The sequence below is a fragment of the Lepidochelys kempii genome, chromosome 2 (assembly GCF_965140285.1).
Source record: "Lepidochelys kempii isolate rLepKem1 chromosome 2, rLepKem1.hap1, whole genome shotgun sequence".
Taxonomy (NCBI): domain Eukaryota; kingdom Metazoa; phylum Chordata; order Testudines; family Cheloniidae; genus Lepidochelys; species Lepidochelys kempii.
The window spans coordinates 226,613,857-226,625,788 of NC_136381.1; the positions used below are offsets into that span (position 1 = coordinate 226,613,857).

An 11,932-nucleotide genomic window follows, 5' to 3' on the forward strand; every position below is an offset into this window, starting at 1 on the left:
AACAACTGAAACTGATGTGATTATATTGCATTATTTTGACAAAATATGTAGAATATTGCAGAATTTTAACTTTTTGGTGCAAAATTTTTATTTTTTTGACACAGAATCCCCCATGGAGTATTATCATCGAAGCAGAACAATTCTTAGTCTTGTGAATGCAAAAAAATGCTGCTTCCTCTATCTTCTATAATTAGAGGTACAGCATACATAGGACTAATCTCTGTCACTGAGGTAAGTCACTGCTGTTTTAAAAAGCTGGGTGTAATTTATTAGTGTCAATTTACTTTGTTTTTAGGTTTTTTATTTTTGCTAGTATGCCTGAAATTTATTTTAGTAATATAAACTTTAAGGACTAATTCTGGCCAAAACAAGGCATGAGGGGAATGGTAAAGAACAAATTAAAAAAAAAAATCTACTTTTCTTAAATATCTCGGAAAAAAATAAAAAGTTAGGCTTTTTTAAAAACAGGGAAAGAGGCAATATAGTCTCACACAAGCGAAAGAGTTTAATATGCAATGTTAAGAAGTCTTGTTTGTATTAAGTCTCTTGTTTTGGAACTTCTTGTCCCCAGTCACCATCAAGCCACCATGCATGCACACAAACAGGGAGAACAGAAGCCTCTTTTTCACTGCATTCAATGCCAGACATCCTGCAGATGGTCTATCAAGAGGTAGTGTTCAGCAGATAACATAACTGGTAATTTTATAACCACATCAAAAAGAATGCCATTAAGCTCTCTTTTCAGAAGTCAATACAGAATGTTCAGTTACAAGATTTAAGGGCTCATGCCACAATTTTTCAGATGTGATACCTAAAATAAGGCACCTGAAATCTACATTTAGGCACCTAAATAAAAGTGGCCTGATTTCTAAAATGCAGAGCACTCACAATGGAAACTGCACCTGCTCCAGAAACTCCGAAGATCAAACCACTTTTATTTAGATGCCTGAAGTTTGAACATTCTGACCTATATGGTAGGGATGGTAAAAAACTAAACCAAGCAACTAAGTCAAGCTATATTGGGTGAACTCACACCCACTGCAGTAATTACTATGGTGATGCACGTCCACACTATAATCCTTGGATCGGTGGTGAGCGTCCTCACCAGGAGCGCTTCCACTGACCTAAGAGGGGCAGTGTGGGGAGCCTAGAGCCTGGTCTCTCAGCTCCCTGCCAAGAGCCTGGCTGCCCCACAGGATCCTAGCCAGCTGGAATCCTCCCCTGCCTGACTCCACATTCCCTGCCAGCGGAAGCCACCCAGGGCTTCTTGCCCTCCCATTCCTTGCCAGGAGAAGCCACCCAGGGCTTCTCGCCCCAGGAGAGCAGGGTTCAGCTGCCTTGGTTTCTTGGCCCGCCCCTAACCAGCTCCCTGCCAGGCTACTTGCTGGGAGCGGGTGTGCCCCCCTGGCTTCTCACCCCAGCTCTCCACAGAAGTGGAAGGCAGCTACCAGCCTTTCTTGTCAATTTCCCAGCTCCTATTGTGAAACTGACAAGACAGCCAATGTACCAGATGAAGTGTCTACATAGACACTGCATCACCCTAACTACACCAACATAAACCTTATACCTCTTGTGGAGATGAAGTTATTATGTCAGTGTAGTAGGGCACTTACATCGGTGGGAGGAAGCCTGTAGTGTAGACACTGGTAGTGTAGACCAGCCCTAAGATTTAGTAGAAATTATCGTCTAGTCCCCAAATGCATATTTTCATTTTCTGCAGCCATCTATTTTACTACCAAAATAAGCAGCTGGGTATTTTTCTACTTTGACAATTAAAAAAAATCATTTCCAGTGATCTAATGCCTTTACATTGCATACATAAATGCTAATGGTTTAGTTATTTCTGCCTTTTATATTTTTCTGTGAATTGGCTCAGTCATGTGAATCGGCTCAGTCAAGTCTAAACTCATCTCTCCAAGGTCAGTCTTGATGATATTAAGGCAGTCTCACTGCATCATCCATCATTCTGTCATCAAAGAAGTATATACATCGATAGTTTGATAGATTTTGAAGATGTAACATATTTACATTTCTTCTGGTGTCTTCAGCACACACACACACACCTGTGAATTTATTTTCTTCTCAATGCACCTGAGTAGTTCTCACTTGTGTTGATGGAAAACGTGTCTGGGGTGTGTGTGTCAGGAATACACCTATTAACATGCCAACATTTTGGTACTTACAAGCAGCATCTATTCAAAGAGAAAATACTAAAAAAAGCTTCCTATACATAGCAAATAAGTGATAAGTGAATTCATCAATAGTTACAAGCTCATCCTAGATGACTCACATGTACCTTCTCCTGTCTTCTACTTCAAAGATGATGAGAACCTTTATTTATTGCTTTGCTAGACTCATGTTGAGTTAGTGGAGGACTAACAGCACACACACTGAGCAACTATTCCAGCACAGAGAGAATCAGCATATTTCATCTTATTGTTTTAAAATTTGCTGTCCCAAGGCTAATCGGGACTAAATGAAATGATCCATTACAACAAAGTAACATATGTGGGAGAACACAAGACTGTTTATCTTTTTTTAGTGAAAAGATGTTTTACAATAATTTCTACAATTTCTACTTTTTCATTAGCTGTATGAACAAATAATGCTTTATATGACGCTGGCAAATCAAGTGCCAATTCTGGCTAAAGCTGAAGCCTTTAGCTAAGAACTGACAAACTCATAGCTGGAAACCAAATCAGCTTACCTGTATGTTAGTATTGTTCAAAATAAGTATCAGTCTTATAATAATGTATTTAGTGTTTAGAGCTCTACAAAATGCTTGGAAGTTACTACATGCAGTAATCTCACTCGTAATGTCTGTTTTCCCTGCCAGAAGGAAATATATAAACTTTGCTTTATAACTTTGAAAATGTTTGCTTTGAGCTTGTGAACTCAGGCATTCCCCCGCCCATTCAAGAGGCTTATCAAGATTAAACAGGCCATTAAGGAACATTGCAACACAAGAATAGGTGAATGGCCTTATTGAATCTTGGAAATGCAACGTGTAAGGGAGCTCATCTCATGGACTGGAAGACTAAATGTAAAAGATAAAAGAGGGTCACAAGAGAATTTTCATGTCTTTGCTGTTTGCATCTCACATGGCCAGAGACTCTAAACTGAACCAAGAGATCCCTCCAGGGTTATCCCTGGATTTGCCAAAACACCTTGTGAATTGACAGATCACAACTCCTCTCACTTTTAGGATTTAGATTGCAACTCATTTGTGTGTGTACGTTTGCTTGCTTTAACCTGTAAATAACTTTCTTTTTTCCTAGTTAATAAATCTTTAGACAGTTTATTACAGGATTGGCTGCAGGCAGTGTCTTTGGTGAAAGATCTAGGGTACCAGTTGATCTGGACGTAAGTAACTGGTCTCTTAGGACTGGAAGCGACCTGAATATTTTGTGATTTTTGGTCTAAGTGACCATTTATCACTAAGTCCAGCTGGCCTATGTGGCAAGATAGACTGGAGAGCCTAAGGGGACTGTCTGTGACTCTACAATAAGACCGATATAGTGATCCAGGAGTTCACATTCGTTACTGTGTTGGTGAAATCTAATTATAAAACGTATCACCAGTTTTGGCTGTCTGCACGGCTTTTGACAGTCTGCTCCGAGGTAGGCACACAGCCGTGAGCCACTCCAGACAGCATGATACTGTCTAACGACTTATACTACTTTGCTATCTCCTTCCCCACCCTCCTCTGAGCCTGTGCGGCACAGCTACGGAGTTAGCTGTGGTAAGACATTTCAGCATCATCTCATTAAACGTAAGCATCACCAGATTCTCTGACCCCAAAATAGTGTAAAAAGATGACAAAACTTACTGAAACATTTTTTAGACATTCTTCACAGGACTTGAAGGAGAAATTAGAACATGCTAGAAAAAAAGAATTATATCAAAGTTATGAACCTTTTTTAATCAATAGTATCAAATAATACAACTTTTTAATCACAGCATGTATACACAAAAATGTAACCTCATCTATCAAATACATGCAAAGAAGGAATGGTGAGTTTGCTTCTATATTTTAAATAAAAGCTTTCATTTCCACTAGTATTTTAACAAGTAAAATGACACTGAACACTCAATTTCACCTCCACACTGTTTAGGAAAAAAACTTATGCCCATGCCTGGCTCTAATTCGCAAAAGGAAGATCAGTGAAAGAGGACTGTTCTCTCTAAAATGATTACAGAAGACTTAATCCGTGAACCGTGAGTTTTGAGCTTGCCTACATCTTTGCTGAAATTCTGTATCTCTTGCAGTTAAATTTGAAGGAAACTGAGCTCTGAAGCTTTGGAAGCAGAAGCCAAGCAATGCCTAACCTGGATTTAGTATCAAAATTTTCCTCCTTTCCATAAAATGTCTCAAGAACTTTTTAAAAAGGTTTAAAAAATAAAACCTCGTGACAGGCATTTTCTCATTCTAAGAGGAAAAAAACTTTCTGAAGACAGGAAACCAAATTACTTAGCAAAAAAATCAACGAAAACTGTTAAGGGATGTTTTAAAAGCCAAGTGATATAGGAAGATTTAATCTATATTTTAGTTAGGTTTTACAATGAAAAAAATATCTTCAAGCACAGAAAACCCATTGTTGTTCATATTGCCTAAGGATGACTACAGTTATAACTTGTAGCTATTTTTCAGTTGCAGGTAACAGGATGCAACTTGCTTGCAACTCAGAAAAAGTTTAGAGGTTAATGTTTGTGAAATGCCATCCTGACTGTCTGGTCCTTCATCCACAGCACAGATAGAATAGCTTCTTCTCACTGGCCCAATGAGGTGCCTCAGTCCTGACCTAAATGGACCACTTCTAGAGACTAAAAGATAGTTCAGTCTACTTGCCCAACCAATCCTTGATTTCCTAGCTACTCTGCCAAAAGGAGTTCCAACTGTAATTTTTTGTGTGCAAATACCTATCCACTAGAAACTGGCATGACACCATCAATTCATTTCACACAGGCCACACATAGCAAGTCATTGGATGGTAATGACTGCTAGTCAGGAATATAGTTCTACTTTTACACAACCATCCAGTAGTCATAAATAGGTAAGAAATGTTTTAAGTCTACAAAAAGAAAAGAAGTACTTGTGGCACCTTAGAGACTAACCAATTTAATAAATTGGTTAGTCTCTAAGGTGCCACAAGTACTCCTTTTCTTTTTGCGAATACAGACTAACACGGCTGTTACTCTGAAATAAGTCTACAAAAATTGTCAAAGAGCTTAGGGTTTCTTTTTCCAAAACATCTAGAAGATATTTAAACCCCTACATTTCATAATTTATTGTCCTGCTGCTTTGACATTAATTCTTAGTATAACACAAATCTGTGCTTTATTTACTAGTATATTCAGATTAATAAATTAAATTAATAAATTTTAAAACCCCTCACTGATTAGTTCACATTGTATCAAGAAGTAGCCAATACAATGAAGAAACTAATTCTAATGACAGGTTTCAGAGCAACAGCCGTGTTAGTCTGTATTCGCAAAAAGAAAAGGAGTACTTGTGGCACCTTAGAGACTAACCAATTTATTTGAGCATGAGCTTTTGTGAGCTACAGCTCACTTCATCGGATGCATCACGAAAGCTCATGCTCAAATAAATTGGCTAGTCTCTAAGGTGCCACAAGTACTCCTTTTCTAATTCTAATAGTATGGCCAGTACACCAACCTCAAGCAAAAAATGGAAATCAAAATTTAGAAAAATTCATAAAGCCTATAGCAAATATTCCTTAACTCTCCAAATGTAAGTTTTCAGTAATGTTATGCCACCTGGGCAAAAAAACATTCACAATGATCAGAGCTACAAAACTGAAGTTTCTAAATGAAGTTCAGGAAATTGGTTCATTCAGTGCACTGGTATTGTCAAAAAGGTATGAGAATACCAGGGATTTTTAAATTTTCTTTTAAACGGATGACCTTTTATAACTGAAGTCATTCAAAGCAAAAATGAAGCAAAAACCCAAAAGAGCTACGCTAAGAAAGTAAATAGGGTGCAGGACTAGTTCAACTCTGAAATTTCACAGGCTCTCAAGATTTGGCAGATAACCTAAAACCTTGCGTGCTCTTTGAAGGACTGGGGCCTGAACAACATAACCAATGATTTCTTTAGATTTATAAAAATAAACAGTACCCATATAAAAGCTCTAAATGCCAAATATTCTGATTGTGGAATTTTTAATATACACGTCAGCCAGCCTCACTCCTCTTACAAAGCAGCAGTTCACAATTTAATAAAACACCCCATTACACCAGACACCCTATTCTGTACTATCAAAATGACCATGGGGGGGGGGGGAGAAGACATTTTAAAATCTTTTATTTGTTGTTGTTACAACACCTAAAATTACTGTAAGTGAAAGATAAATTAGAAAATATATTTTCTAATTTTCATTTTGTTTTACTCTGTGCACTTTATAGCACAGCTTACAGCTGTTTTCACTATTTGCTTTGCAGTCAGGTACAGCTTTCCCTTTCCTGTTTGTGTTGGTCTTTCAAACAGCAACAGGGGAGAGAGAATAAAACATTTTTAAATATAGGAAAATGCAATCAAAACCAAATATTGGTAGGCAGATTCAGAAACCATCCAGTACTTAGAAACTACTTTCAAGTCTTTTTAACATAACTGGATTTCAAGTTGATAATATATCCATAAAATTTCAAGATTCCAAGGCCTTGTCTTTACTAGGAAAAAGAGGTGTATTTTTAACACACACTAAAAATCAAAACTTCCCTTTTCTACATAGTTTTTGTATTGGGTTGGCTATTTCAGGTAGGCAAGTGATTTTTTTTAACCCCAATAGTTATAACAGTTGTATCAGTATAAAGATGCCTGATAACTAGTGGTAAATAATGAAGGTATCAAGTCCTTGATTCAGAATGATCTGGATTGCTTGATAAATTGGGTGCAAGCAAACAATATGCATTTTAATATGGCTAAATGTAGATGTATACATGCACAAAGAATATAGTCCACACTCACAGGAAGGGGGACTCTATTCTGGGAAGAAGTGACTGAAAAAGATTCAGAGGTTGTGGTGAATAATCAGCTGAACATGCACTCCCATTGTGATGCTGTGGCCAAGTGAGTTAATGTGATCCTGGGATGCATAAACAGGGGACTCTTGAGTAGTAGAGAGGATATTTGGTACAATGTGATCACTGCTGGAATATTGTGTCTAGTTATGGTGCGCACAGTTCAGGAAGGATGTTGATAAATTGGAGAAGGTTTAGAGAAGAGCCATGACAATGACTGAGGGATTAGAAAAAATGCCTTGTAGTCAGAGACTCAAAGAACTCAATCTATTTATTTTAGACAAGAGAAGTGACTTGATTACAATCTACAAGTATCTACATGGGGAACAAATATTTAATACTGTGCTGTTCAATCTAGCAGAGAAAGGAATAACAAAGGAAGTTGAAACTAGACAAATTCAGACAGGAAACAAGGTGTCAATTTTTAACAGTGTGAGTAATTAACCACTGAGACAATTTACCATGGATCACGGTGGATTCTCCATATACTGACAATTTTCAAAACAGGCTGTTTTTCCTGAAAGATATGCTCTAGGAATTATTTTGGAGAAGTTCTACAGCCTGTTATACCAGAGGTCAGACTAAATGATAACCATGAACCCTTCTGGCCTTGGAATCTATGAATCTCACACAGGATTAAGCTACCATGATATTAAACATCCTTATACCACTGTAACTGCATCCACACTAGTGGGTTGTACCACCTAACTATACCAACACAGTTAAAGCTGTATAATTTTTGTACATAGAAAAGCTGTAAGATTTTAACGTGTGTTAAAAATACACTTTTCCCCCTCACCTAGATATGGCCTAAAAGGAGATGAAGAGCTGAATGTAGGAAGTACACAATTCCCACAGTGCAAGTAATCAATGTTTAGAGTCAGATTTGCATTCTCAGAGCACACTATTTTACAGAGGTGTTAGCTGCTCTGGCTCTTGGTGGTTCATCCCATATTTTAGTAGCAGAATAAAAAAAAAGTCCACTTTTGTCACAATACATTGAGCAGCTGGTGGGGGGGGAGGAAGAGAGGAAATTTAATATTCCTTTTCACGGAGAAATCTTTGTGGAAGACAGCTGGTCTGCTCAAATTGAATCCTGAGTATTCATTACAATGTACTTCTCACAATCTACTTTAATGAAAGCCAACCATATTAAAACATTTTCTTGTAACACCTGTCAATAACTATTAAAGTTGGAAGATATTTTTACCAAGAGCCTTCAATGGCCTGGCACAGTTCTGGTGCCCAGAGGATAACTAGTATGGCAGTAGTCCATCAATCTAGAATACCTCAACCATTCCTCATTACAAAACCCACCCCTCATGTATGAGACAACACACAGAGGATGTATTCTCTCCTCTTCAAACCTTTTGAAAACCCTGCTGTTCTACCAACCTGACCAGTACTAAACCAAGAATGAACGGCATGAGGATTTTAGCTAAAATATAGACATTTGTGACTCCACCACTAATCTCTTCGAGGCAGTCATTTTATTTGTCCAGCATACTTTCTCTGGAGCATAGCCCCATCCCACAATAATAGTGCTGTACAAAGAGCTGAGTCCTGCAGACTGAGGCTTGCTCTAAGCAACAGAGTCAGATCGATGTAAGACCTACAAAATTAAGTTGACCGGAGTTAGGTCAACCTACAGCCACCATAGTAATTACTGTGGTGGTTCATGTTCACACTACATGCCCTCTGTCAGTGGTGCCAGATATCAGAGAGTTAGCTGTGTTAGTCTGTACCCACAAAAATAACAAGGAGTCCCGTGGCACCTTAAAGACTAAACAGATTTATTTGGGCATAAGCTTTCGTGGGTAAAAAAAACCCCACTTCTTCAGATGCATCTGCATTCAGTGGTGCGCACCCTAACCAGGAGTGCTTCCACCAACTTAACTGTGACAGGTACGGACAGGTGGAGTCCTCCCTGCTCTGGGCCTGTCAGCCCTGCCATGAGCTCATAGCTGGAGGTCCCCCCACTCCAACGGGCTGACAGTCCAAGCCAGTGCCAAATGCACCCATGTAAATTTCGAGAGCAGAGCTCATCAGCCGGGAGAGGGGAGGGAGCTCCAGCTGTGAGCTAATTTAGGTCAATTTAAATTTTGTAGTGTAGAGAAGGTGTGAAGCTATCCGATGTGAAACCCTGGCCTCGCAGTTACTGCAGAAAGAACTAAAAAAAAAAAAAAGGACAACCCAGTTCCTGTTTCTCCGTTAGGCTCTTGTCGGGAGCCTCACCCCGGGTGAGTCACAGCTGGCCCGTCTTGGGGAAAAACTCTGCCCCTAGGGTGTTTTAGGGCAGGTCTACACATTCACTAGAAATTTACACGGGGGGCAGTGGGGTCTCGTTTTTTCGCCCTGTTCCCATTACCCTGCCTATGCAGCACCCCAGGCGGGCTGGAGAGAGGCCCCGCTACTGAGGGCGGGAAACCGGCCTGCCCTACACGCACCAAGGCACGTGCTACCCGGGGGGGCAGCCAACCTCTGTGTGTCCCCCCCGGAGCCCAACCGCACTGCAGTGGCGCCCCCCCGGAGCCCAACCGCACCGCACCGGCGCCCCCCCCAGCCCCGGAGCCGGGCGCCAGCAGCCCCCAGAATCTAACTGCGCGGCGCCCCCCGGCCCGGGCCCCCTCACACCCCTCAAGCCGGGGAGCCCCCAAGCCCGGCCACGGGCTCCGCTCCGCGCAGCTCCCTTGCTGTCCGGCCCCGCCCCTCCTCACCCGGTACAGTCGGGTCTCCCGGGCCCCTTCCCGACCCCGGGCGGATGAGGACCAGGCCGGGCAGCCAGAGCGCGCAGAGCCGCACGGCGTCCATCCCTGCCGGGCCGAGCGCTCCGCTGACCGCGGGGCCGCGGCGCACTCGCCGCCTTCTTCCAGGGCGTGCCGGGAACCGCAGCCCCGAGCGCCGCCTCCCGCGCAGGCGCACTGCCAGCCGCGGAGCCGGGCTGTGCCGGGTCCAGCGGCCTCTAGCGGCGGCCAGCGGCTCTGCTGCTGTCGCCACCCGGCGGTTCCTGCTCGACAAGAGCCCGTGGCTTGCCCGGCTGCTCCAAACGCATGGCAGGCTGGCTCCCGGGGGCTGACTGGGAAGCAGCGGAGCGCCAGCTCTGTCCTCGTTTCCCTCCCCTTCTGCCCCGTGGTGTGTCTCCCTCTGATGTCTTTCCCTGCCCTAGGAGGCTCAGTCTGTCTTTCCCTCCTCTTTGCCCATAGTCCCCTCTTCTCCTCCTCCTCGCCTTCATGGTGTGGCCTCTCCTGGCCCCTTTGGGCTTCCTTTTGCTTCCACAGTTACCTGGAGTTAGTACCCTCAAGTGACTGCTCTGGCGCTAGCCTAGCTCCAGTGAGAGTGAACACAGGCTTCCGAACAGCCCTGGAGTTACACAGAGTGACTGGCTTAGCAGAGCGATGGCTCCGGCAGAGTGACCCCATTAGCTGGTGATTTGTTGTAACTGGAACTGTTGCATCCGCACTACATTACTCTAGCATCAGCATCACTCGAACTTCAGCCCCATGCCCCGTGAAGGGCCAACTAGCTTGAGTTTAAAGCACCACTTTACTTGAGCTAGACATTTTTGTGTGTGGACTGTGGACAGAAGTCGAGTTGGGGTAACACTAAGGCCTTGTCTACGCTGCCACTTTGCTGCGCTGAAACTTTCCCGCTGAGGGGTGTGAAAAAACACCCCCCAAGCGATGCAAGTTTCAGCGCTGTAAAGCGGCAGTGTAGAGAGTGCTACAGCGCTGGGAACCACGCTCACAGTGCTGGGAGCTACACCCCTCGTGGGGTGGGGTTTTTTACAGCACTGGTGACGCGACGACACAGCCACTTTAAAGCACCGCCACGGCAGCAGCTTGGTAGTGAAGACTTACCCTAATTGGGCTGGAAAGACACATCCTTTGTTGGACTGGAGAAAGAGTCTGAGGGTGCTCCCACTGCAAAAGGCTGGTTTGTGAGGCTACCTACTTAGCTGTCCCTCTCATCCATTTCTCTGCAGGGAGGCACTCCCAGTTTGCAGGCCATCAGAGTACTGAAGGCAACAGAGATTGGCAGCAGCTACCTCTAAAGCATCCCAGATTTTACCAATCTGAAATCCCAGCTACCCTGGGACACATGACCAGAAACCAATGATTGTGCTGGGAATTTTGTGGGTTTTTTTGGCAAATATGACTTGACTTGGGTGCAACTAAGAACAGGTTCATCAGAACATACAAAATGTGACAAAGTTTTGTCATCAGAGCCAGTTTTGGGGATTGTATGGAACCTGTAGCTAATTGGCTCCCACGTTTTAGAAGACAGCCCTAAAAATAACATAAGACAGTTGCCTGAGTGCATTAGCTCGCGCTCTGACTATTCTTAGGCAGAATTAAAGAGCGAAGATTAGGCTTTGTCTACATTGGCATTTCAGGGGTGTTAAATGAATGCCAAAAGTTTTACCAACAAGAAGCACCGGTGTGAACACTGCTTTGTCAGCAGGAGCGCTCTCCTGCCAAAGAAGCTGCTGCTGCCGCTCATGGGGGATGGAAGTTTTTTGTTAGCAGAAGAGCTCTCTACTAGTCAGCTCTGGTAAAACACCCAGCAGCTTGGCCTTCTGGCTTTTCAGATTAACACTTGGGCGGGGCAGTAGGGAAGAGAAGGCAAGGGAAGGAGTGTTGCCAATTTTTGTAATTTTTTATTGAGTCTTGTAATATTTGGTAGTTTTCTTAAAGCCCCAACTGCTGGAATCAAGTGATTACATGAGAATCCCAGCTTTCATTTAAATAAAAAAAATTCTAGTTGTCATGGTGGTGGAGAAAAGCTTGAAAACATGAAGTGAGTGCACCCCAAAAGCTCAAAAACCAGAAGACAAATAAAAAGGACCCAAGACTTAAAAAAAACCACTTGTCTTTTTTTGTGGCCTAACTCA

The 11,932-nt window shown here is 42.5% G+C and overlaps 1 protein-coding gene across 4 annotated transcripts in view; it reads right to left on the minus strand.

Moving 5' to 3' along the window:
- PTTG1IP2 (PTTG1IP family member 2) overlaps positions 1-9,957 on the minus strand; it is a 57,563-nt gene extending 47,606 nt beyond the window's left edge. For 2 of the 4 annotated variants that reach the window (XM_073334011.2, XM_073334013.2), the window contains exons 1-2: positions 9,759-9,957; positions 3,830-3,882 (exon numbers count right to left, since the gene is read on the minus strand). In XM_073334011.2, coding sequence (XP_073190112.2) covers positions 3,830-3,882; positions 9,759-9,852 — 147 coding nt within the window. In that variant the 5' untranslated portion in view covers positions 9,853-9,957. The remainder of the gene's footprint in view (positions 1-3,829; positions 3,883-9,758) is intronic. The other 2 variants (XM_073334012.2, XM_073334014.2) reach the window with 2 other exon arrangements.
- Between the last annotated feature and the right edge of the window lie 1,975 nt (positions 9,958-11,932).